This window comes from Thunnus albacares, chromosome 14 (genome assembly GCF_914725855.1).
Source record: "Thunnus albacares chromosome 14, fThuAlb1.1, whole genome shotgun sequence".
NCBI lineage: Eukaryota > Metazoa > Chordata > Actinopteri > Scombriformes > Scombridae > Thunnus > Thunnus albacares.
The window spans coordinates 31,200,001-31,227,685 of record NC_058119.1 but is presented as its reverse complement, the minus strand read 5'-3'; the positions used below and the strand labels follow the sequence as shown (position 1 = coordinate 31,227,685).

The 27,685-nt window shown below is 42.5% G+C and overlaps 1 protein-coding gene across 5 annotated transcripts; it reads left to right on the top strand.

The window, feature by feature from the left end:
* The first annotated feature begins 280 nt into the window (after nucleotides 1-280).
* On the top strand, nucleotides 281-27,163 carry si:dkeyp-121d4.3 (serine/arginine repetitive matrix protein 2). 5 transcript variants are annotated; one of them, XR_006407035.1, is made up of 23 exons: nucleotides 281-1,477; nucleotides 1,662-1,712; nucleotides 2,436-2,647; nucleotides 2,781-2,823; nucleotides 4,528-4,653; nucleotides 4,777-4,884; nucleotides 4,963-5,181; nucleotides 5,434-5,580; nucleotides 5,680-5,919; nucleotides 6,148-6,366; nucleotides 6,456-6,602; nucleotides 6,675-6,908; nucleotides 7,248-7,415; nucleotides 7,859-8,122; nucleotides 9,608-9,712; nucleotides 9,866-10,003; nucleotides 10,640-10,747; nucleotides 12,062-12,099; nucleotides 12,214-14,689; nucleotides 15,008-15,119; nucleotides 25,412-25,736; nucleotides 26,992-26,997; nucleotides 27,089-27,163. XR_006407035.1 is itself a non-coding variant. In XM_044372114.1 (21 exons), the coding sequence occupies exons 1-21, from the start codon at nucleotides 728-730 to the stop codon at nucleotides 25,477-25,479; spliced, it is 5,973 nt and encodes a 1,990-aa protein (XP_044228049.1). In that variant the 5' UTR covers nucleotides 281-727; the 3' UTR covers nucleotides 25,480-26,949. The 5 variants fall into 5 exon arrangements, 4 of the variants coding, with proteins under 4 accessions (XP_044228049.1, XP_044228048.1, XP_044228047.1 ...); XM_044372114.1 differs by lacking the exons at nucleotides 26,992-26,997; nucleotides 27,089-27,163 and having other exon boundaries at nucleotides 25,412-26,949; XM_044372113.1 differs by lacking the exons at nucleotides 25,412-25,736; nucleotides 26,992-26,997; nucleotides 27,089-27,163 and adding an exon at nucleotides 15,988-21,970.
* Nucleotides 27,164-27,685: the final 522 nt, after the last annotated feature.

Here is a 27,685-nt window from a genome sequence, read left to right as displayed (position 1 = left end):
AGATGTCGTACAGCTGCAGTTCAACAACAGACTGATGAAAGCAGGAACATTTTGATGTGTGGCTGTGAGCTTTACTGAGAATTATATAGTTAATATCCATCCCATAAACACCAAATGTAACATCACATCAAATACATCCATCTGCACATTAGTATCTATTTTTCTATTTATAAAGTTTTGCACATGTCTAAAATAAATTCAAATGATCAGATTGAAAAAAACAAATGAAATGTAATTTCTTTATCTGAATGGCAAAACACATGTATATATTCTACATTTAGCTTCTTTGACAGGGTAAATTCAATGTTAAATCTTGAAGGATACTTATTATTAATACGATAATTAGAATACAACAAGCCTTTTCACTGTAAATCAGCCCTGATAGGAGACTGAAAGCATTTTGCTGCAGCTGTAACAGTCTGATCATCACCAGCTGGCGGCGCTGATGAACCAACTCGCTGTTTGCAAACCGCCAATAAACCTGCAGAAGAAGAAGCAGCAGCAAGAGCAACATGCAGCAGAGACCAGTTTAGCTTCCAGATGTTTACGCTCCGCTGACAGACAATATATATTAAAACTAGTTTGTCGAGTACTTGTAAAGTTATAATATAAACGGAAACGTTAATTGTCGAGTTAACCGATGAGTTTCCCGCCTAAACGCTGGTTGTTTCTCTGCTGTTACTGCTAGCTCGTTAGCGCCGTTAGCCTGCCCGGTGTTCCGGGGAGGATGGGCCGAGGAGAAGCACCGACCCGCGGCCGCCACCCGCCGGGCCCGCCGGGCGAAGACGGACCTCCGTTCGACATGGGACCTCCACCGGGATGGGGCCCTCCGCCGCCGGGAGGCTGGGGGCCTCCGCCTCCCGGTGGCTGGCCTCTGTCTCCTGATGAATGGGGCCCTCCACCGCCCGGAGGCTGGGGACCTCCGCCGCCCGGAGGATGGGGCCCCCCGCCGCCAGGAGGATGGGGACCTCCGCCGCCCGGTGGATGGGGTCCTCATCCGCCGGGAGAGTGGGGCCCGAGAAGGCCTCCGTCCCCTGGCTGGGGACCAAGAGGTCCGCCGCCTCCAGGCTGGGGGCCCCATCCAGACGACTGGATGCCTCCTCCCGAGGACTGGGGCCCCCTACCAGAGGACTGGAGGCCCCCTCACCCCGACGACTGGAGGCTTCACCCGGATGCCTGGAGGCGGCATCGTGAAGACTGGAGGCCCCCCGAGGACTGGGGCCCCGACAGGCCGCTTCCTCCTCCGGGCTGGGGGCCTCCCGGCTGGGGTCCGGAGGGCCCCCCTGAGCCGTGGGGACCCGAGCCTGGTCCACCCGGCCCAGTACCTCCCCCGGCCCTGCCCCCTCCTCCTCCTGTCGGGATCCCTCCTCCGGACCCCGCAGCCTACGGCCCCGCGCCGGGAGCTGCGGGCCCCCCGCCGGCCTGCGTCCCTCCGTTCGGCTTCCCGACGTTCCCTCCTCCCGCCTGGACAGAAGAGGTGAGCCGCTCGTGAGCGCATCTGATCACTGTGATTGATTACTGATCGGCTCCATCAGGCTGAATCAGATGTTTGCTAATAGAAAATATTTCACATAATTTTATATTGTGAGTTTTCTTTCTTTCTATTCAGGATTGTTTAAGTTTGTGTATATTTAACCAACATTGTGACTGTGTGTGTTCAGCCTGTTGTGGAGGAAGTGATGCCCAACCCGCCTCCAGACCAGCCGGAGTGGGTGAGTACGGACCAGGTCCAGGGTTCAGGCTCTGGTTTTATATCATGTAATTTTTCAAGTCACAGTTCTCTTGATGTAGTTTCTCTAAAGAGATGACTTGCTGTTTAAAAGAGTCACTTAAAATAAAACAGATGTAACAGTTGTCAGTCTGGATTTCAAGAACTGTGAGTTTGAGCAGATCTGCTGGTTTCAGATATTTGGAGCATAAAAACATCAAAGTGAGTCAAAGTTCAATCTGAACTGTGTGAGCAGAGAGTTCAGTTCACAACCTGAATCACTGGATGTGTCTCAGCCTGTTTCACATAGACGTAGATTAATTGATTATCAGAATAGTTGGAGATTAATTTATCGACTGACTGTTGCAGCTCTACTTTGATGTGTGACAGAGAAAAGCATTAAATCTTCACGTTAGAGAAGACAAACCGGTTTAACGGCATTTTTAATGATTGGATGGATTGTTAAATTATCAAAATAAATAAATTAATAATTAATTAATAAATTAATTTTCTGTTGATCGATTAATCAACTATTAAATGCAGCTCTGCCTGGATGACCTTCTTCCTTCCTTCCAACCTGCTGTTTGATCTCACGAGCAGACAGTCGAACTGACTTCAAAACTAGAGAAGAATCAGATAAAATGATGTCAGACGCAGGTCTGGTCAGCGTGACGATGCGTCTCATGTTTTTTTTATCTGAAAAAACACACAATCTGTTATTTTTCAGATCAAAGCTTTGATTTCAGCTCCGGCCACAGACTCCGCTCCGACTGAAACAAAGACGACTAATAAGACGACCGAGGAACCCGCTGTCACTCAAACACCTGCTGCTGACCCCACCCCTGCCCCCGCCATCGCCCCGCCTACCTCCAAACCCAAACCTGAACCCTCCAAGACCGCCAAACCGTTTGGCCTGCTGGGAAAACGCACGTTTGATAAGTATGTCTGTACAGGAAGAAACGTTTAGTTTTAGTTTTAAAAGTTTGAGCTGCAGGTGATGAGATGATTCAGTATTGATATCAAACCTATTGATTAGTTATTAAATCATGCTGCTCTCTGTTTGTGTCCTCAGGCCTCCTCCTGGAAGGTCCACCGGCATCATCTCCTTCGTCGGGGTAAGGCGCCACCATGTGACTGGAACATGCACATATTTAAGTCTGAAAAGCAGAAACATTGCGGATAAATAAAAACTTTCATTATTTCATTATTATTTAGTTCAGTGACGTCTGAACTATTAAAGCGGATCAGACGTAAACAGTCTGCAGCTGTTTTTAAGGTGTCGTGGCAGATGGAGAAGCTCATCCAGCTCCTCAGGGTAACGCCAGGATAACTTCAGGGTAACGCCAGGATAACTTCAGGGTAACGCCAGGGTAATTTCAGGGTAACGCCAGGGTAACTTCAGGGTAATGCCAGGCTAATGCCAGGCTAATGCCAGGGTAACTTCAGGGTAACGCCAGGATAACTTCAGGGTAACGCCAGGATAACTTCAGGGTAACGCCAGGATAACTTCAGGGTAACGCCAGGGTAACTTCAGGGTAACGCCAGGGTAACTTCAGGGTAACGCCAGGATAACTTCAGGGTAACGCCAGGATAACTTCAGGGTAACGCCAGGGTAATTTCAGGGTAACGCCAGGATAACTTCAGGGTAACGCCAGGATAACTTCAGGGTAACGCCAGGATAACTTCAGGGTAATGCCAGGCTAATGCCAGGGTAACTTCAGGGTAACGCCAGGATAACTTCAGGGTAACGCCAGGATAACTTCAGGGTAACGCCAGGATAACTTCAGGGTAACGCCAGGGTAACTTCAGGGTAACGCCAGGATAACTTCAGGGTAACGCCAGGATAACTTCAGGGTAACGTCAGGGTAACGTCAGGGTAACGCCAGGATAACTTCAGGGTAACGCCAGGGTAATTTCAGGGTAACGCCAGGGTAACTTCAGGGTAATGCCAGGCTAATGCCAGGCTAATGCCAGGGTAACTTCAGGGTAACGCCAGGATAACTTCAGGGTAACGTCAGAGTAACTTCAGGGTAACGCCAGGGTAACTTCAGGGTAACGCCAGGGTAATTTCAGGGTAACGCCAGGGTAACTTCAAGGTAATGCCAGGGTAACTTCAGGATAACTTCAGGGTAACGCCAGGGTGACTTCAGGGTAACGCCAGGGTAACTTCAGGGTAATGCCAGGGTAACGCCAGGGTGACTTCAGGGTAATGCCAGGCTAATGCCAGGGTAACTTCAGGGTATTGCCAGGATAACTTCAAGGTAATGCCAGGGTAACGCCAGGGTGACTTCAGGGTAACGCCAGGGTGACTTCAGGGTAACGCCAGGGTAACTTCAGGGTAACGCCAGGGTAACTTCAGGGTAACGCCAGGGTAACGCCAGAGTAATGCCAGGGTAACTTCAGGGTAATGCAAGGATAACTTCAGGGTAACGCCAAGATAACTTCAGGGTAATGCCAGGGTAACTTCAAGATAACTTTAGGGTAACGTCAGGGTAACTTCAGGATAACTTTAGGGTAACGCCAGGATAACTTCAGGGTAACGCCAGGGTAACTTCAGGGTAATGCCAGGATAACTTCAGGGTAACGCCAGGATAACTTCAGGGTAACGCCAGGGTAACTTCCGTGTAACTTCAGGGTAACGCCAAGATAACTTCAGCGTAATGCCAGGGTAACTTCAGGGTAATGGCAGGGTAACTTCAAGATAACTTTAGGGTAACGTCAGGGTAACTTCAGGGTAACGCCAGGGTAACTTCGGGGTAATGTTGGGGTTAAAGGGGCTTCAGTCAGTTAATCAGTGATTTCCTGTTTCTGATCTTCAGCCGACCTTCGGCTACATCGAGAGAGAAGACCTCGAGAAGTTCACCTTCAGCTTTCAAGCCTTCTTTGGAAACCCCAAAGCCATGACGCCCGGGGTCAGAGTTCACTTCACCGCCTGCAAGGAGAAGGTGAGACACAGCCGCTGATGATGTTGTTGTTTTTGTCTTCATTGAACTTAATCTGTTCCACACTGCTTGGATCAGTTCACATCTTTGGTCTATAATTAGTTTTCTGTTTTCATGTTATTAAAGCAGAACAGTCTGATAGCGACAGATGTGAAAGTGGCTCCAGGTGGAACCGAGAACGTGGACACAGAGATCTATGAAGCTGTGGTCAGTCAGCCGATCGTGGAGCCTCAGGTCAGTTCAGACTTCAGCCTGTCGCTCTTCTTGTTTCCTGTTTCCTGTCGTTGACCCTGTGTTTGTGTTTGTCTGCAGCCCGGCGAGCGTCAGTACCCCGGTCAGGTTCACGTGGACATCGGGCCGCTGAGGACCAACCTGACGTTCGACAGGAAGGACAGCATGGTGACGCTGCTGAAGAACGACCAGGTGCTCATCAACCTGCTGACCGACATCGTCACCGAGAAGAGAAGAGCAACGAACATCAAACCCAAAATCCCTGCAACCTTCAGCCACACCAAGGAGACCAGAGAGACGGTCAGAACCAGATACTGACGCATGAATCTGAGTTTATCTTCATGATAATGTTCAAATATTTCAAGTTCAAGTTCGACTTTGTCGTTTGTGTCATCTGTCGTATGAAATGCTTAAGATGAAGCTCACGACAATATAATTATACACAGTAAGAATAAGATGAACAATGAAGATATAAAGTAAAACAAAAGACAAGAAAAACTACATGTGGATGTAGACTTTGTGTTTGTGTCCTTCCTCACCGCCGCTCTGCAGGGCGTCATCATCAGCCTGAAGGACAACGAAGGCGTCATCAAGTCGGACGAACACGGCGAGCTTCCCTTTGACACCAAGGAGAACTTCAGCGATGTGGAGTTCACCACCGAGGACGTCAACGAGGAAGTAGAGTTCACCGTCATCACGGTGAGGATTTATCTACTGTCATCTCCTTCCTGAGAACTCCGTCATGTGTTTGACTGCAATATTTATTCTAAAACATAATTGTTTTTAAATGTGGGTCAGCTGAGAGCGGGGAAGAGGGCGATCCGGATCCGCCGGGTGAAGGAGCCCCTCCTCCTCACGCTCTGCACCGCCACCACCGCTGCCGGCGAGGAGCTGGAGAGCACGACCTCTAACAGCAATAGCAACGACGACAGGCAGGTCAAAGGAAGGGCCAACGCCAAGCTGGATCTGGGATCCAAAATGGTTCTGGACCCGGAGCTGTACGAGGGCGTCGTCAGCCAGCCAATCATTGAGCCCACGGTGAGCATCTCGCTGCGTACGCTCAGAGGTCACATGCTGAGCGGAAGTGGACGCAGGTTTTACTTTATTTTACATGTTTTCAGGTTACTGACGGAGGCCGATGAGTCCAGAATGATACTTTAACTGAATATAAACACGTTTGTCTATAAAATATGAAAAACTGATCCACATGCTAGTGAGAGAAATGTGAGATCCAGTCCTGACCTCTGTCTCCCGCCTCCTCTACAGCCCAACATGCAGGGTTACCCGGGTCAGATCCACGCCAACATCGGCCCCATCAGGACCAACGTGACCTTCGACCACAGAGACTGCGGCGTCACGCTGCTGAAGAACGACCACGTGCTGATCAACCTGCTGATCGACACGGTGACGAGGAAGAGGAGAGCGGCCAACATCAAGCCCAAAATCCCCTTCACCTTCAGCTACACCAAAGAGAAGAGAGAGCTGGTAACACGCTCGCTCACAAAAACGTGTTTATCTCTGTCTTCGTTTTTGTTTTAAATTGTTTCCTCTTACTGGTTTACTTGGTGTTTCAGGGCATCATCACCAGTCTGGGAGCAGAAGAAGGCATCGTCAACTCCGAGGAGCACGGAGAACTTCCCTTCGACCTCTGCGAGAACTTCAGCGACTCAGAGTTCAACACCAATGACATCCACAAGGAGGTGGAGTTCACGGTGACCCTGGTGAGTCCGACAGACCGAAGCAAAAGGAGGCGAAACTAAAGAGTCTGACGGCATCATTTTGTTTCTGTGCAGGTGAAATCGAACAAGAGAGCGATCAGGCTGAGGAGGACAAAGATGATCGAGGACAAAATCCTGAACGAGCAGAAAAGACGAGAGGAGGAGGAGAAGAAGAAGAAACGGGAGGAGGAGGAGAGGAAGAAACAAGAGGAGGAAGAGAGGAGGAGGAGAGAGGAGGAGCAACAGAAAGAGGTGGAGAGGAAGAAGAAGGAGGAGGTGGCGGCGGCGCTGGCAGCAGCCAAACACAAGGTGAGAAACAGACGATACAGAGACATGAAGGACTGATTCCTCTTCTTATGAGCAGATTATACATCGTTTTAAATCTTTCAGTAAAACCTTCAAACCTTAACGATTCATCTGCTGATTATTTTCTTCATTAATCGTTTAATCTGTAAAATATCAAAAAAACGCATCACAATCTCCCAAAATGTAAGTTAAAAAAGTAAGAAATATTCAGTTCATTTATCATAAATGATCATTTCTCCAGTTTCTTCTCCAAATTCAATGTGTTGATGATATCCGTCACAGAAATATCATCGTTAAATGATCAGACCTGAGTGTTTCTGACCACTTCCTGTCCCGCTGCAGTGGACGCCGCTCGGCTTCAAAATGAGAGACCCGGACACGCTGGACGACATCAGCAAGGAGCGATTCGAAGGCACCGTCCTCAAAGCCATCTCCAAAAATCCTCGTAAGGAGATCAAGAAGGAGCAGGAGGAGAACAATGAGGGAGGAGGAGGAGCTGAGGATGGACAGGTAGGAACATTCTGCTGCAGTCCTGAAGATCCTGGAGGAGATGTGGGACGGTTTCACACTGACTGTGGTTTAAATCTCACTGAGAGTCAGACTGCAGACACATTAAAGTTCCTCCTGGATGTTTGTTTTCTTTTATCTACTGAAGGAGGAAAGTTTGAGCTCATTGAAAATCAGATTTTGAAGGGGCGGGGCCTATGAGCATGATTTGTGACAGCACAACTAGCTTGGAGCCAATCATTGTCCAGTATGTAACTAATAAACAACTAATCAAGAAACCAATTGACAGATTAATGGATAATGAAAACAATGGTTAGTTGCAGCCTTGGACTAATCCAAGTTAAGACAGTTTAACTCTACAGAAGAGTCAGAGACATTATCTTTTCCAGGCCTGAAGGAATTAAAATAATATTGCTGTTATTAAATGTATTTTTTTTCACTTGTAGATCAAAATTAAAGTGGAGAAAATGGATGAAGAGGCAGAAGGAAAGACTGAAGGCGATGGAGGAGAGGAGCCAAAGACCGAGATGAAGGAGGTGAAGGAGGAGGAGGAGGATCGGCCAGCTAAAGCCGGAGGTGAAGCCAGGAGCAAAGCCAAGCCCGATGCAGAGATGGGTCGACTGGTGATGACCATCGACGGTCAGCAGAAACAACTTCAGTTCAGTCCCAACGACCTGCTGACCACCGCCACCATGCTGGATGGAGACAAGGTGAATAAACACTCAAATAAAAGTGCCGTTATTGCAACCGCAGCCCAGACTTTAATTATAACCACTTCTGTCAAGCCCAACCATTTGCTGCGCACTGCTGCAGGGTTGTACGGAGGTGTGCGGAGGGGGTGTGGGTGTATTTTTGTGCTCTAGAAAGTAACCGCTGTGAAACAATTAGATATTTTTTTTTATTGATCTGATTCACTGCTTTCTTACCAGCTCCATCTCTTCATTCACTCTCTAGCCCCCTCTCCCTCTTTTTCTCTCATCTTTTTTTAAAACGAGTTGGGAAACCGACAGCAAAGCTTAACTTTACTTGTAACGTTATCAAATGACTGTGGTTTGTAGTAATGTACGAGTGCCACAAGATGGCGGTAGCTATAATTGAAATACCATATAGGACCTGTGCAGGTATCACTGACTAGATTTTCCATAACACCACTGATGCCACAACACTGTAGAGAGCGAACATGGCGCCCACCAGACGGAAATTTGACATCAAATTCAAAGAGAGAGTTTTACAATATGCGGAGGAAAATGAAGGAGCGAAAGCTGTGAGACATTTTGACACTGAGCCGAAAAGAATCAGATACTGGAAAAAAACAGAAACATGAGCTGCTGTTAGCTGACAACAGGAGATCACAGCTAGCTGGAGGTGGGAGGAAGAAAGTTAGCTTGGAGTTAGAGAGACAGCTGATTGATATTTGATATTTGACTGTGTTGTTAACAGGCTATTAATGTTTATATCTAGCGTAACGTTACCTCAGATTTGTTTAGTTTTTATGTGACACTGGCCATATTTCCCCCCCAGTACTTGACCGGTCATACTTCACACAAGTTATATTGAAATGTTTGTGTAATGTTTCACAATAAAAGTCGGGAAATGAAGGCTTTTAATATTATTAATAGCATAATACAGTAACAAAAATTTAACAGAGCAAACGGAAGCAGATCAGAAAACATATACAAACAAGGGAATTAGGAATAAAGGCCTCTCACTAATATAAGCCTGCCTGGTACCCTCTGCAGTTGAGGTAAATAAAGGCCCAGGCCACTATTAGAGAAAATACCATACAGGCATTAAAATACAGGTTCTAATCTAAAAAAAAAACCAACTGTTTGACAAAGTTTAGTCCAGTTTCACCAGATAACTCAAATCTCAACAAATCCACAGTCCTCTTCACTTTAATTCATCTCCTTTAATTTAAAGCCAACTTTTATTTATGTAGCCTAATATTACAATCATATATTTGCCTCAGAGGGCTTCACAGTCTGTACAGCATCTTCCATCCTTCATACGGATGAGGAAAAGCTCTCACCTCAAAAACCCTTAAAAAAAATGTAAATCCTCATATATACTGTTATTTGTTTATAGAAAATATTTTTGGCATTTATGAATCCATTCACATTGATTATGGTAGTTTCTTGTGTGTGTTTCTGGTTTTTGGTTGAGCTTGATGTTAACTGTGTTTGATGTTTGTGAAGGTTCGGTTCAACATCGCCACCCATCGGGAGACCAAACAGGAACGAGCAGCTTACGTGGAGATTCTCCCCGACTCCTTCGAAGAGTCTACAGAACAACGCAGACATGTAAGACCTTAAAGATTCTTTTTAGACATTCTGCTTTTACTGGACAGTTGATAGTTGAGACAGAGTAACTTGGAGCAGTGAATCCAGAGGAAACACTGTGATGTTCCGTCATTGTTGATGTTTGTGTTTCTGATGTTGCGTTTTTCCTTTCAGGGCATCGTGATCGAGTTCTCGGAGGACTCGGGGCTCATCAAGTGTACTCAGAACCCTCAGCTCTACTTCAGCATGTCAGAGGTGATAGAGAAGAAGAAACTGGAACTGAACGAGAAGGTCGAGTTCAGTGTCGTCCCGGTGAGTCTTCCTCATCCTCGTCATCATTTTTATCTTTCTCCTTTTCAGTGGGACAGAACTCTGACACCTGAAGCATTTCCACATGGATGTGTAACGTTAAAAATAAGGCAAAAGACTTCATGTTTGGATCCAAACCAACAATGAACTGATCTACTAACAAGTATTGTGTGTGTATCAAAGCTGATATATCTGATTTAAAAACATGTCAGTGAGTCACACCGCTGCACTGGGTCACATGTTCCTTCATCATGAAAAGTTTGGTCACATTAGTTTGTTGAGAAACGGCTCCAAAGACTAATAACAGCATCATGTTTTCAGTCTCTGGAGAGTAGTTCTGTGTAAGGCAGTCGCTACTGAGCATGTGCAGGAACGCGGTTCTGTTTCACTAGCCTGCTGTGCTGCAGATCAAAACCTCTGGACTTCAGTACAAAGTGAAGAAGTTGTGATACACTCAAGCGTTAGATTAACTGAGCAGAACATTATTGTCAGTTATTCAGTGGCAAACATTTAAACCCTTTAACGGTAGAGAATAATGGTTTTGGAACTTGTGGCACATGTCATGAAAGAGCTGAAATGTCCATATATTTTATCTTTAACATTTCTGAATAAAAACATGTTTACTATTGTTTCTCCAAGCATGAAACAGCAGAGGGGGGGAACCAGGCCATCAGGATCAAACGTTACACTGAGAGTGTTTTCCTCCCTGTCCGAAAACTGGGTGGTGTCGGCGCAAACAAAGGGAAGGTGAGCACGACTGGATTTATAGTGATACAGTTAGGATGTAGGAAGAAATGAAGAGTTACTTCAGCTCTCTCTGGACCAAAAGTCACACACTATACTTCAAAGTTATTTTAGTGGACTCCACTGTTTTGCTTTCAAGAATATACAAGCTCTAGTTTCTTGTACCAGTTCTTTGTGCGTTTAACAAATGATAATTAATGGTGTGAGAAAAATGCTCTTATTATCAATACTAAAAAGAATTATACCTATTTCTGTTTCTTGCAAGGAGTCAGGACACCTGCTGACAGTTTTATGCTGATTTATGGTCTAACTGTATATAAAGTAGTGTAAACTAGCTCCACCTCCAGCAGCTACAACAGTAACATGCTGCTCTAACACTGATGCTTCACTATTAATAATCTAATGATGTCATATATAATAATATATCAGTCAGAGGGACCAAACCACTACTTTTACTGCAATACTTTAACTACATCAAGCTCATAATACTTATGTACTTTTACTGCAATACTTTAACTACATCAAGCTCATAATACTTATGTACTTTTACTGCAATACTTTAACTACATTTTTCTCTCTCAGAACTGGTTCTTACAACGTGCTGTTTGACCACATCAGAAATCAGATGTGCTTATAGTCATTCTGAACAGCTTCCGTCACAGAGAGGGGAGGGTACAGGGTGTCGTTTCATTACGGGGATAACGGAGCATAATTTAATAATAGTGTTGCACTCGGTCAGTGTCATGGGTCTCTTGTTTGTCATTCTGACGGCGGAGAGACTACAGGGTAACCAGGCTTCCTGGGCTAAACCGGTTAGCATAAGAGCATGCTACAACTAACTTGTGCACTGCCAAAACGTTCCAGGTGGACCTCACGCTCTAGAATTATTGTTCCAGACGTTGGAGAAAGGGGCTTATTGAACTATTTTGACATTAATTGTTTGGGTCACAAACCATATTCTTCATAAGACTGCATGCGCTGAACCGTAAAATCCGTACCGTGATGGTCCGGGACAAATACATTACACCCCCACTAACGGGTGATTTAGAGTTCCTCAATTTAAACAGAGGCTAAAGAACTCTTTTATACATCAGTCTATCCTTTTGCTGAACCAAGATCAGTGTGCTGCTAACTGAGATCTGAATCCAGAGGATATGATGTGATATGTATGGCATGTTAAATCTGTGTCAACCTCTTAACCTTACAGCCTAAGGATGCAAATGAAAGTTGTATCGTATAAAGCGTTTTGTGTTTTGCAGATGTAATTTTTTCTCTCATTTTTTTTCTTGCCTAATATGTGTTTGTCTTATTGATTAGATGACCATCAAGCTGACAAAAGCTCCAGAAGATTCTGAGTAAGTAATTCATTGATTTATTCATGTTATACTGGACCAAAATCAGGTGCACAGAACAGGATGTAAAGGCAAAAAAGGCAAAACCTGTAACATCTCTTACTTTTAACTTTTCAGGAAGGAAAAACCAGAGACGGACAAGCTGAAGGCTGTGGTGAAAAATCTCAGAGCGCAAGACAGCAAGACCATAATGGGCAGAAGGGATTACAGTGCCACTCGGCGTAGATACGGTCGCAGCAGAAGCAGGAGTAGGAGTAAGGGCAGGAGTAAAAGTAGGAGCAGGAGTAAAAGTAGGAGCAGGAGTCCGCCCAGAGACAAATTTGGACGTATCATCAAAAGGAGACGCAGCACCAGTGTTGACCGCGACCGTAAAACCAGCAGGTACAGGCGAAGCCGAAGCCGTGAAAGATCACACAGGCATACGAGAAGCCGCAGCAGGAGTCGCAGTAGAAGTCGCAGCAGAAGCCGCAGCAAGAGCTCCAGCAGGAGTCGCAGCAGGAGCAAGGACAGGGTCGGCAAGAAGAGGAGCAAAATCAGCAGGGATCTTGAAGAAAGTCACAAGAGGAGGAGGGAGTTGAGTCCTCCTCCCAGGCGTGTTGGAGGAGTTATGGATGACGAGCTGGCAAGGAAGAAGCGGGAGCTGGAGGAGCTGAACGAGATGATAGCCTACAAGAAGGCGCTGGTGGACCCCGGACAGAGGACATGCATAGACTATGACCATGGCAGGATTGCCGTCCCACTCACAGAGTACAAACCAGTTCGGTCCATTCTCAAGAAACGACCGGAGGGACCCGAGTACCACCATCGTCCTCCTCAACCGTATGATGACCCTTATTATGACAATCCATACGGTCCTTATGATGATCGGCGTTATGGTGACCGATATGGTGAGCGATACGGTGATCCCTACACCAGCCGTCCCTATGCTGAACGTCCTTACAGTGAACGGCCCTACAGTGACCGCTCTTACGAAAACCGTCTCTACGGTGAACCTCCCTATGATGGCCCTCCGTCTGCCAGCCGCCGTTACACTGATCGCTATGATGTTTATGATGAACCCTATGACGATCGATACTATGACCCAGCATATGCAGACCGACCATACGATGATCCATACCGTCCTGTCAAACGGAGCCAGTCTCCAGAACCCCATGATCCCTCATCTTCCTGTCAGTCCAGCAAAGTTGCTGGCACCTCCACCCAACCTCCCATGACTCATTCTGCTGTTGCCTCATCTTCCCAACCCCCTTTCAGACCTCCTTCCCCCACAGAACCGCCTCCTAGAAGCCCCTCTCCCAAACTGAAGAATATAACACCACGTCAGTCACCTCCAGCTGAGAAACCACCCCTTGATCGCTTTCTTGACATGCTTAATAAAAAGGTGGATGCTGAAAAGAAATCAGAATCAGTTTATGTTAATGATGACCTTCTGCCTCATGAACGGGCACTTCAAGATGGCAGGGGCTTCTCTCGAATTGTGGGATTGGCTCAAGAGCAACCCAGCAGCAGTGTAGCCTTTGAAGGGGAAAAGAAACAACCGAGCCCCAAGCGGTCCTCAGTAGAGAGAACAAGTGAGGAACTGAAGAGCAGCACAGAACCATACGACAAGATCCAGAGTCTGCTCCGTACGATTGGCCTGAAGCTGAGTACAGGAGATGTGTCCAAACTGGCAAGCCGTGCCCATGAGAAAATCTATAGTCCGAAGTCCTCCTCCACAGAAAGAGAGACTTTGTCGTCCCCAAGGGATGAACAGCGAACAAGTAGAACCGGTTCCATTAAATCGGATCACATCCATTCCCCCTCCCCTGCCAGGTCCTCAAGTTTGGAGCCTCTCAGCAGACATAAAGCTGTCTCTGAGTATGAGGGATTCCTTGACCAGCAGGAGCTAGAGGCACTAAAAAAAGCACAACAGCTGCAGAGTCTTACCAAGACGATGGAGAGCACACCCTCCACCACTCCTCCCAAACCTCCTCCTGGGCCTCCGCCTGCTCACTATCAACATCCATCCCCACCAATCAACTGGCCCCTTGGAGTCACTACCCAGATTCCCCCATTACAGAGCTCCACAACCCCCAATGTGGGCACTCCAGGTCCTCCTGCAGCTGGTCAGCCACCCCAGAGATTTAGACCTCCCCCGGGACCTCCCCCTGGACCTCCTCCTGGACCTCCTCCACGGCGTCCTGGTCAGTCTCCTCCAGGACCACCCCCTGGACCACCACCCCGGCGATCTCCTGGACAACCTCCTTTCATTCCACCCTCCAGTCATGCAGGCTTTCCTTTTATTGGTCAGCCTCCTGTAGCCCCACCCCCTAGTGCCTCCAGTCCATTGCAGCCTTTAACCACTGCCTCGGTAACACCACCACCATCAACACCAGCAACATCAAGTCCCCCAAGCGATGACCAGTCAGCCATCTCGACAACAGTGGCCAGATGCCTGAAGGTCATAGAGACAGTGAAATCTCTGGCTGTGCAGCCACCAGCCAAACCGGTCAAATCAGTCCAGTTCAGTTTACCCACAGAGTCTCCATCAGCCTCCAGTCCTCAGACCTCAGTAGAGACAGATGATGACATCAAAAACAAGCAGAAGGAGAAGGTGGGATCAGCAGTGGTACTATTGTACTTAGATATTTTATTTATGTAAAGTATAAGTAACCAAGTACTGATGCACTCAAGAATGAAAAGTAAAAACTGGGTATTGGGAATACTTAAGACTGGTTTATTACACAGATTCAGAGGTTTTGTTTTTATGCAGATTGCAAGGAGTTCTAGTCGGCTACTGATGTAAAGTTCAGTATCACAGACACAAAATCAGTGTCATATAATCAAGTGGAAAACTTAAAAAGATGGAAGATCACCATCTTTCAGCTGCACAGGACGAAGCCTTGAACATGCATTTGTGTCTGTCTTGTAGCTGGATTTGTATAACCAGAGGATTATGGAGAAGAGAGAGCAGCAGTTTCAGGAGATGCTAGCCCGCAAGAAACAAGGAGAGAAGAACAAGGATGGCACATGGATCTCCCCAGGTATCAGACCACCCATTGATTTATGTAGTCAATAAACTTAACTAGCAGCCTTTAAATTACAGGTATTTTTGAGTTTAGTTTTGAGTAAGGTTACATTCTTGGTGGGCTAGTTCCTTGAAGCCATAAATACATTTTTTAAGGTAATTACATTTTACACCTGCATGTCATTTATATTACCTTGAGCACCCTGTTTTCTTTTTTTCTTTGACTAGACAGGTACTTTGAGAAGGCTAATGTAGATTTATTTCTCCCAGTTACCCCGGCTTTGGCGCGAAGCCCAGAGATATTTGATTAGCCGTATATCTGTGGCAGAACCTCTGTAGATGTGGTAGAAATAGAAAAAGATAAGATGATGAAAGTATCACAAAATTTGCTCTGGATCTAACTGAATCGTTTTTATGATTATTAATTATTAATAATTAATTACCACACTCAGGCCCTGTGGGACAAGAGACAAGGCTATCGCTAAGCTAGGTTCATGCCTTTCCATCAAGATGGTTTTGCGGTCTCATTGTAGATTTGCACAACGTGGAACAGCACAGGATATTAATAGGATTTCACTCAGTTGTTGTAGCTCCGGAACAATGCTACACGGATGCCTTTCGCATTATCGCAATTTTTTTTTTTTTTTTTTTCACTTTGTGATAAAAATCGTCGACAAAAGCAAGAAGGTTTGTCCTGGAATGGCTTTGCTAGATCACATAATGTAAATTTTGGTCTAGCAGTGCTTGTGCTCTCCCAATAGCACCACCTAAATGTGGTTGCATTATTAAGGAGATGCAGTCAGCTACGCGGCTCTTCTGATGAAGCAACAGCTTCCACATATAGACACCGCTACATCTTGACGACGCAATAAACCTGCCTTTAGGGGTACGCAGACGTCTTCAGTGCATTGCAGTGCTACAGAGTCAGTCGTCTCTTCTGCCACCTGTTATCCAAGCCTAGTGGTTCATCTCAGCAATCAAGAAAAGAAGCCAGCTGCAACCCCCACTCCACAGAGTAACATCTTTTTCCTCTTCATATTATGACTTTTTGGTATCTAGCTTAAAAGAAACCCATTCTAGTCCAGAAAACTATGTAGTCAGGTGAGATTATGAGAGGTTAAGATAGACATGTAGTTAGTTGGGCTGGGTATTGTTTAAAATGTTTCAGTCCTAGTGGTGATACGATACCGGACTTTTGATGCCTTACTCTGGTAAATATAAACTTGTTTTTAAGCAAAAACCTACTACGTTTAATAAAAGCAGCCAAGTTGTCCAATGTGAAATAGTGTCTAACACAAGCAGCCATATAAGGACTTTGTCTAAATAATATAAAGTCTAAATTTGCTATATTACCAGTACCAAAAAAGTATAAAATTTCGATACCCAGCCCTGACAGTTAGCTAGACAAGCTGTTAAACTGATACTTTTCATGCCAAGGTAGTGGTTGAAGGTTTGGGTATGCCATTTCCAGCTTAAACAGTTACACTCAGTGGTCACTCTAGCAGGTACACCTTACCATTTCTACACATCTCTTACTCTTTATTCACCACAGGGTCCTCTTTCAAATCCACATGAATGTCTGATCAGGCCTTTAATGGACTTGCCATTAAAGGTGAGTGAAATGGAGGTAGAATTATTGGAACCAAATTGAGATTTCCCAAACTATAGATTTTTCTGGGATGGATGTTAGAACCAGTATAAGAGACAATCTCAGAGTCACAACTCATTGTACATTAAAGAGGACGATGTTCATCAGCTGAGGACAGCTGCCTCGACTTGTGTCAGTGAAGAACAAGAAGGAGAAGCCGGATTGGTTGGGCCATCCTAAACTATTATGGGACCTTTTCACTACATTATGATTACATCCTCATTCACTATGAGGCATGGCATCCACATGGGAATTTTGGCTTGCCATTAGAACTGAAGAAGCCATTCATTTGAACAATGTGTCCACAAATCTACAGCTATGGTCCAGTGAATACTTTCATCCCAACTATAAAGGACGTTTTCAAGCATTACCTTCCATCAAAACCAAGAAAAATTCTCAGCACTATATACTGAAATGGTGACCACTGAGTGTATACATTTTACAGCTAGCTGACAATGCCTTTGCTAAGTTTGGATTTGATTTGGTGTTCATTGACAGTGAAGAGTATAAACAAAGATATCAAACCTGCTACATACTGCTTTTTAAACAAACCTAGAGCTTCGAGCCCAGGAAGGACACCGTAGGATGAAGACCAAGACCAAGGACAAACCCCTCTAACAACTCAGTCTGTACTACTGTTTGTAGTACTAACAGGTAGCATTAAGTGTGTTGTACTTTAGAAGTACTTGTTCCTATTCAAAGTTAGCTTGTTGCTTCCGCATGACGCTAATTAGGTAGCAGTAATTGTTTGCTACAAAAAAGACATGAAATGCCCACAAACAATTATTTAGACTTCATATAGATCATGTTTTAGTGCTCAGTAGGCCCTTTAGGTCAACGTGGCTTTCATAGACATGGCTTTAATAGTCTAGGACACAGTCTAGTAAGAATTGTTTAGATGTAAACATGTAGGGACTGTCTTGTTAAGACTGAATGTAAAGGTCACTCCAAAGCTAACGCAACCATTAAGAAAATTCAGAGGGTAAAGGGTGAGGGTCCAGAAAAAGGGTTTCATCTGAATTGTTGAAACAGTCTTGCCTCAGGACTTTATGTAAATACCATGTTTGTTTTTATAGATGTCACATTTCATTTTCGCAAGAATACTTCATACAGCTATGACATTCAACTTTAATAATAGTAAAATGCCAAAAAGCAGCTTACCTTTAACAATCTTTTAACATGTTTTTCATGAACTCTGGTCCATCTACTGAACTTTAAAGTAAGCCATGCTCATGAAAGCCTTATGAGTGTTTTACCAAGCCCCTCTACAATAAGGCCTTACCTGTCCAGGCATATGTGATGCTGTTGGAACAGCTGGCCTTTTCTTATATTAGTTCATTTATGTTGTTTATTGATAGTAAGTCAAATTCTCCAGACGTTTTTTTGTTGTCTACAGAATTTTGTATTACACATCCAGTCTAAAGGATATTGCATTTTAGAGAGATTGTGGTAAATCTTTGAGCCAAGTCCTTGTAAAGCTGTTCAGGGTAAGTCAAGTTGGCTCAGTTCTGTTTGTGTCATCCAGTACAGGAGAGTGTAGCAGTGTTCTCCAACAACTTTTTAACAAAGGATCCAGAAGACTAATTCTGACCATGCAAAGTAAAGCCTTCTTATTTCATTCACAGTGAGAAAAGTTAGTATTTTGCTTTTTAAAATAATTTATTTTGATGAGTCATTCCATTTGGCAGCGAGGTAATACAGTTTTAACTATGTACAGGAAGAGCTAGCCCTGCTAAAACAGAATTCATGCTATGGCAGGTTGTTTCATGTTGTGTCTGCCTCTAAGTTGTGATGCTACTGATCAGAAATTCATTTTCTGATAACTAAGTTAGTAAGTAGTCCAGTCACCAAACCTGGAGTTCAAATTGAGTTCTGGTTCTTCAGTGTTTGAATCTGAGTTTACATCACCAAGTTGATTTACTAAAGGCCAGGTTAGTCATTTAATTCATGTTGAGTGACTGAAGTCTTGGCAGAGTCACAGAGGTAAGGATGGCGTGTCTGAAGACATTCCCACATCATTAAGTTCATTTCCAAATCAGAGTTTTTATCCCGCAGATATATTTTAATCCGGCAAACTGTGAAACGTTAGCTCAGGAAGCTAACAGAGAGAACTTTTATCGTCATGTAGGGACTGTTAGTCAGAAATTATAAGCTTTAATGGTATCAGACGTGACCTACCAGTAGGCTGCCATTAATGCCGTAAGTGGTCAACTCTTGAATGGTTGTTATTTTTAAAGCTGGAGTGACACTGTCGACATGTGCTTACGTCATAGGCTCTGCCGTAGCCTACTCCTTTGCTACTGTTGTGGCTGTAAAACGGTTGATAAACTGTTGTGAGCGTCACAACCCCTGCGAAATGACTCGTTTTACAATCAGAATTTGATCCATTCGGTTCAGTAACATTTGTAAATTGTAGAAGTACCACATGATTAAATTATTTTATCCCTCAAGTTAGCAGAAAGCTATCTGGAAGTTAGCCAGCTCAGCCAGCGGAAGTCTCTAGTGTGCATGCTCTGCCTATAGAGCATGCGCACATACTGCCATCCGGCCAGCGTAGGAAAGTCACACCCAACACCAGATTTAAAACTCTGGTATACTGTGAAATACAGAGAGATTTATCAGGCGATGATAGGCTTAATTAACGTTTGTCAACTCGTTTTGCAAGGGCTTGAAGATAATGGACATTCATTCATTCTTGTAATAATGTTATGAAGTATGTTGTCCAAGCCTGGTTTGTCCACGTTTTAATTAAAAGAAGGTAAGATTACCATGAAAATGTATTGCATCAACCCTTTGAATAATGAACTGTTAAGTAGCTTGTCCTTTCAGTCTGTGAAACTAATGTTAGCTTAGGAAGCTAATGTAGAGAGCTTGGAGCACATTAGCTTTAACAGTGTCTTACACAACTTACAGTCAGCAAGTGGTCAACTCTGTATCTGCCATCAATAAATATGTTACTGATGAATGTTATGGTGAGTAATGTTACATAGCAGCTTGTGTGGGCTATATTTGTTCACTTTTTATTTATGTCAGTCTACTAAAGAAATGTTTTCGCATTAGTATTTTAGGCTAATCAACCTTAACAGCTGTTAAGTGAGACCAACCCAATTCTGGGCTGTTTGATAGTCTGAAACGTTAGCTCAGGAAGCTAACGTGGAGAGCTTTCAGCATTATTTAGGGGTAGCCAGTGAGATGTTAAAGTGACTTACTTATTGTGACTAATACCATTTCAACTCTGCCATCAATAATGCACAGATTGTAGGAGCTAAACCAACCCCTTTTCCCAAGTTTATCCATATTTTAAGTTTAGGTATATCTCCAGCCAAGTCTTTGGTTACATAAGCTGACTGGTTTGAAAATGAGAACTTTATTTAAAGACCATGCCCTAGCTTAGTGTCAAGGACTTGGCTCTTTAGTGAGAGCCTAAGATACCTAGATATTGACAGTTAATACTTTCACTTCACTTCATGGACATTAGTAAGTCAGTTAGTCCATTGCTGCCATGGTTTTAGCTTGTTACCAAGGTTCTCTTACTTGCCATTTATTAACGCAACAGTTCTGCCTAGTATTGCGTATGTGTAAATATCTAGAAGTAGTTAGGATTTACATAAGACAAAGTTTGTGAGTGCTCATTTTGTTGTAGTGATGGGTAAGTATCACTTTAGTAGACACTCATCCAAGTCTAAGTTTACGAACCGCGGACGCGACAGTACTCAGAAGTTCAAATCGTCAGTGTGCTAATCTTCGCTGGAGTCGTCGTTATCAATGTTGAAGTTTTATGTCGAGCAACTGAAATTGGACTTGAATGCGAGTCAAGAAATTGGAATACTACAACACTGCTGATAGATATCAAAGGTTCTTAGCAAGGTGGTTGTTTCCTTTCATAACCATGATTGTAACATGTATATAATGCTAGTTTTCTAGATAGATTTCTATTTTTGCTTTTGTTTTGTCTTTGAATCAGCACAAACCCTGACTTCCATGTCAAGTCGGTGTTTGAACATTAAACTGTTGCAGTTCCATCACCCAAATGACAGTAGGCCATCTGTCAGTCTTCTCACTTTTGCGCATTTAAATCCACTATGATGTCTGTCACACAGCGAGTCTCATCTTTGCCTTTTAATATGCTGCTCAGGTAACTACTGTTCACATGCCTCAGTCCTGTGACTGTACACCTTATGGACAACCAGACAATCAGTTAAGATCACTTTGCGTAGCCTAAAGTGGAGATGATGAGGTCCAGTACGGAGTCAGAGAACAGAAATGGAAAAATTAAAAAATGTCCCAAATGGACTAACAAAATGATATAATTTGATTTTTAAAATTTTACAGATGAACAGGTCATTAAATCAGCGTCACCCATCAATCCATCTACCAACATGCCTGACCCAGTGTTGTTTTTTTTTACAGTTTGATCATTCATACCTGCATTATGATTTATAATCGGTGATCTATAACATATTCATTTTGCGACTCAATAGCCAGCAGCAGCCTCAATGGCTGCTTTCATTCACAGTTTTCCTTTTTCAAATCATGCCAGACAATAATAAAGACAATAATAAAGCTATGCATTGATGTTTTTACCCAGTCTGATCTAATAATCAATGAAATAATAAATAATTAAGTTTTTATCTGACTCTCCGGGTAAACTGTAGGTCCCTCTCAGTCGACTAGCAATGATATACTGTACTTAAATTTTAGTGGCTGATTTTAAACCTATATAACCTTCCTAATGATATTTGTCTAACTGCTAAATGGATTGACAAAGATGATATGTGGTTTTATGTAGTTGTACTAGTGCAGTTCCTGTTCGGAACGGGCCAGTTTCTCAATACCTAGAGAGAACAGCGACCGTCCACTAAACGCCTCTCACGCAGAATATCGTTAGTCGCTACAATTTACCAATGCTTCCTGACCGCCTCACTCAGAATATCTGGAGACTACTATTTTGAGTTGAGCTGAAGTTGATCAGATGAACTGTAGTTCCCGTTCAAAACGTGCCTGAGACATCCTGCATTATGTCTTGAATATAGATGCCAAGTTTCGTTCACAGCACACGTTTCAATAGTAGAGTTAAGTCTCTTAAACGTTTTCAGGTCATTATCACTATAGATGTAATTCTACTTCTGACCACAATGTGGGTTGCAGTGGCAGAGTGGAGCTATCAGTATTTCTGTTCGTTGACTCCACGGGCAGAAGAAGAAGCAAATCAACCTTATTTATGAGGTATTTTTTATATATTCCTCGAGAACCGCTCATCCAACAACTTCACACATCAATATTGCACTTCCTTGTTTTCCCAGCAATCCACCTGCCAGGTATGAAGTAGATCAGATGAACAGTTCTTGAGATACGTGAAGGACATACATACATACATACACACAGAGATTCCTTGCTTTAGATATATTTGAAATACATAACAGAATTTCATTTTTACAGAAGAAAGTGTCATAGCACACATACAGTTTTTTTATTATTTGAAATTCAGTTCCATTTCTGTTCTTTAGACAACATACTGGACTCTGAATGAACCTCAGATCATAAGAAATTAGATAAAGTGAAACGGGGTTGAAGAAAAGTTTTGGCAATAATAAAATTAACATTAATGTGGTTTCAAAATAAGTCAGTTATTTAAATAGATATAATTAAATTATTGAGATTTTAATATGAGAATCCAAGTAATTTTAATTGCTGTTGGCTCTTGTGTTGCATGTTCTGTTTCGATATACAGCCAGCATACAAGTAACTGCAGTTAGCTAGGGAGACAATACACATTCGGTTAAAAGTCATTATACATTATTAAAACCTTTTGCCACAATATTTAAATATTTTTATCAAATAATTTCGATGTTTAAGTGACTCAGAAGGGTTTGAAATGACAAATGTTGTACATTGCAGACAGTAAAGGTAGGTGATCATTTTGATCTCTTAATTGCATTATTTCATCAAACAGTTTTCTGATGGTCTTTTAAACCATCATGTAATGTCTTAAAATCATCATCACTGAAATCATAAAATTAAACAACACCATGCAAGTAAATATTCACAAAGATGCATTTACCACAACCAGTTTTCTGTAAATGTCTAACAGGTTGACTCTTGGTTTAATATTATGGAGTACAATTTAGCGTTATCAACACGTGAAATATTGAAACAGTAAAGCTTGATGACTAACTTTACTGATGCAGTAATTATTACTTAAGTAATTTCAGATGATTTGCAGTGAGTAGATAACTGGACTAATATAAAAGTGCTCCTGAGTTTAAGGAGTTTGTGACAACCATTAATATACCACAAAGTCAGTGGGGGGGGTGGGGCTTTGACAGACAAGGGGGCTACAAACAGGTTGAGAGGGGTTTGTAGATTTGTACTCGTAACCTGTCAAGTTCTGTGGCTGGTTTAACAAAGATCAACTGGCTTCATTCAAATAAACAGTCAGATCTTACATAGATCTCAGAGTTAAGCTGACATCCGTCCATCATCTTCCAAATATCCAGGTTTTACTCACAGCAGATGTACTAAAAAACACTGTGTAGCTGTCTAGCTCGTATTGATAATGGCATTAGATCAGTCTGAGAGCAAAATGACTGGTCCAAGTCTACACACCAGTTCTGTAGACAGATCTTTGTGAAACCAGCCAGAGGACTAATGTACGGTCCTAGCTTTAGAGTTCTGATGCACGAGATAGTTTGGGATCAGCTGGTGCAAAAGACTCTCAAGGCTTTGTTGCTTACGAATGCATTCTGTTAAATTTTCTAGGCAAACCAATCAGCAGTGAGCCGAAGAACGTTTGGATTTGTGGTCATTCACTGGTGTACTGGGCGGAGTCACGAGCCAAATCGCCAGAGGTAGGTATGCAGCTGGGCATGGACCCCAGCAAGGTGACAATCTGGTGGAAGGGCATCCAAGGCATGACGTGGCCCCAGCTGCTGCCCCAGCTCCACCAGCTGAAGGTCACCTGGCCCAACCCAGACGTCCTCATCATGCACCTGGGTGGCAACGACCTGAGCACTGACAGCCCAACTGACCTTCTGGCCTCCGTCAAGAAGGACCTGACCTCCATGAGGAGCATCTTTCCACAGTGCCTCCTTGTTTGGTCTAACATTCTCCCTCGGAGGGTGTGGCGCCACTCGCCAGACAGCCATGAAGTGGATCTTGTCCGAACCACGGTCAATCGCAGAATCCAGAGCATCATCTCAGAGCTGGGCGGCACCTCGCTGACCCACGACAACATCCGGTGTGGCGCAAACACGGGCCTGTACCGGCCCAACGGCGTCCATCTGTCCCCTAAAGGCATCGACGTTTTCAATCTGAACGTGCAGGATTTTCTGGAGAAGTGGGAGATGGAGGCCAACAAGGCCTCTGAGATAAGTTAAAAAGTGGTACATTTATTTTTTGTTGTTTTTATATTGTTTCTTTTATTTCCAGTGATAGCTAGGCAGTTGCATTGATTAGAGTAACTGCAAGACTTGTATTCACAGTCATGAATTTCCATCTGTAAAGTATCCAGTTATGTGTTTGTAGTTTTAGCTGAACGTGTAGAAACTTCAGATTTAGCTGTTAAACATGGAAAACATTTGTCTGACGTGAAACAATAAATTTGATATCAACTGATCAGCTGTTGTATCCATTTTCTTGATCTTCTTAATGAATGTCAGAACCTGCATTAATGTATATTACATTAGGAATACATGTATTGGTAAATTACATGTTTATTTTCGTAACACTGATCAATGTTATACGACTAATTTGTGGAGACATTTGTCTAAATGTTGTTGCAGGTGAATGTGATTGAAATAAAAATGACTCTTTGGTCATCGACATTTCATCATTTGTGCTATTGCTTTGTTTGTTTTTTGGGTGAAGACAATAAAAAAATAATTCAGTCATGTTTGTGTTCAGTGCTGGGCGATAAGACTCAGAGTGTTGCAGTAAACATTTCCACATCGTGATATTTGTTACAATAAACAGAAGAACACTGAAAGCCTTTTCTGTTAATTCCTTATTTCAAACGTTGAGCTCATTAATACGTCACGTTATGAAACATTGTCAGAACTAAGTTGTAATTGCAATTTGAAGCTTTTCAGATCAGTAACAAAAATAGAATTATCTACTTTATTACAGTTACACATACTTGTTATTGAATAGATTATGTTAATGGTAATATTTTATTTATAGATCACTGAGTAAAGATACTCAGATGCTTTACACAAGTTAAAAGGATGATATACACACATTAGTTATTCCATGTGCTTTGTTTTCTACATGTTTTATAATAAAGTCGTATATGCTCATCAGTTTTGTTTCAGACTGTAAATAACCAAACAACCACTGATGGAGCCGAGTACTGAACCTTCATACCTCTTTACGTTAGCATCAGGTCAGATTCATAAGCTTGATTTAAATAATCATTATTCCAGTTTTAGACTTATTTTATGTAAGAAAGTTGCACGTCTGTTTGTATTTAGACAAAAATCAACATTTGACTTGAGATTATTGAGATGATTTTACTTCATCATGGAGAAACAAGTCATTGAGAGAATAATTGTTAAAGTTTTATCGCTCAGCACTACATGTGATCACTTTATTCTCTGCTGAAGTTTCCAAGCTGTGTTTTTACCTGTTGGAGCCGACCAGGTGAGTCTGTGTTCTCTCCGCAGGTTCCAGCCAAGATGGCGTTCAGCAGGACTCGGAGGACTCGGCAGGTCCTGAGTTGAATGAACGTTGATGGATCATCACACAGCTCCGCTCACCAGCCGCAGCAGCGTCTCTGACTCATCATCCACACAAATGTGGACAAGTTTGAAAATACGTCTTTGTCCTGTTTGTTTTGGGATCCCATCCAGTAGCCGACGTAGTGGTTTGGTGGCTTCAGACAGATGCTGTCTTGCTTTACTTTCAGCCTTTCTCTTACTGGGAATGTTGGTATTGGCAGTGGTAGAAAAAGTACACAAAACTGTTTTCTTAAATAAAACTATTAATACTGTACAGTAAAAATACTGTAAAAGTCCTGCGTTCATATTTTTACTCAAAGTGAAGAGTGACAGCACAATGTAGTTAAACTACTTAACGTCTTTTCAAGGTGACGCTTTTAATTCTAATATAATGCTGGATAGTTTAATGAATAATAACGCATCATGTTTTAATTGTGATATTTTGTGAGTAAAATCTGAAACGTAACATTTATCTGTCAGGTAAATGTAGTTCACAGTGTTTTCCTCTGAAGTAGAAGGTTACAGTTGGATATTATTTAAGTGCTTTGGGGCTTTTTTTTTCAGGGTAAAGTGAGTCAGAGCAGTAACATAATTCAGTATTTTTCATATCTAAATCTATAGCTGTTTGGCGTCCTGACTCCATTTTTACATCACAGAAAACAGAACTTGTTAAAAAAAAAGTCTTCAGAGTCACCGGAGGAGTTGATGAACCAGCCAGTTTAGAGTTTGTCCTTTAACTTTGAGGACTTGTTGAGTTAATCTGGACAACTTTAAATGAAGGAAACTCCACACAGTCTGAATCCTCACATGAAACCAAGCAGGAAGTTAAATCCACGTTTCAGATGCTTCTTACAAACAAGACAATTTCTGCGATGATAGAAAACGTGCAGAGTTTCTTCAGAGACGAGCATTTGATCAGTGACATCCCTGATGTTAAGTTAATGAGTTAATGATGTGAGTCAGCAGCACAGACTGCGGTCGTCACAACAAAAGCTTCTTCCACACACATAATACAGAGATTTAAAAAATAATGTCTCAGCTGATCTTTCAGGTTCCACTCAGCAAACGTGTCGAGATAAATCTTAAAATCTGCTGTTTGGAAAACCTGAACACGGAACTGAATGACTGACGGCAACAAAACACTAAAAGGAGAAACAAAACTTGTTACATCACTAAAAAATGTGAGTGAAAAGAAAACTTCAGACACCAACTGATGGTTTATGATTCAGGTGCTTGTTAAAGAAACGACCTGATGAATCTGCTGTTTGTTTACTGAGCGAGCAGATAGAAACTAAACATATAGAGTCAAATTAAAAGGGAAAATATTATTTTATTTATCTATATAATCATGATAAAACATAAGAAGTACATTGAATATTGAAATGATAGTTATTGTGAAACGACCATTTGAAAATGTAAAGTGAAAATTAAAAACCTGAAAATTATCAGCTAAAATAAAGTCCTGCAATAAACGAGTTTACTGTATTTCAATTTAAATAACTCATTAAAACTTCTTTGTTCATTAGTTAAACGTTTACTATATTTTTATTTAAATGTGATGATATATTAATGGATAAAAACACTGGTCGCTGTTTTAATGACAAAGTCTGGAAACGTTCGTAGTTGTACTACACAGTAAATTGAAAATGTATTTTGATAGTGACGTCAGTTTTCATTTGTCATTACTGTAGTGTGATTTTTAAAAAAAACTTCATATGCCAAAAGTCACATTTTAATTTAAAAACTTATAATAATACATTAACTACATATTTTTACCTGTTCTTTCTTTTTGGAAAAAAAAAAGAAAAAAACTGTCAAGAACAAAACCAATGAGACAGTTTTCAGGCTGCGACGATCAGCTGGATGAACGTACAGATATCATTTCATATACTGCATTTATCAGACAGCAATGATCAGTTACTGCTCCACTAACTGCACACACATAACCTGCACCTTCATATATCAGAGACTAACTTTCATTTTATGTCCCAACAACAACAACAACGACTCAGATCTTCTGCTGCTGTTCTGTTACAACTTCCTAAAGTGTCCCACAAGGAATCTTTGTCTTTTTAAGGTAACACTTTTTTTTTTTTTTACAGGTCCTTGAATTTTTATATATTTCCAGATTTCTTGCTGTTTGGTACAAATTATTTTTAAAAGATTGAAAAAAAGTGTCAAGCTGGTTTAGTTGGTGAGTTTTCAATGTGTAATTTTGTG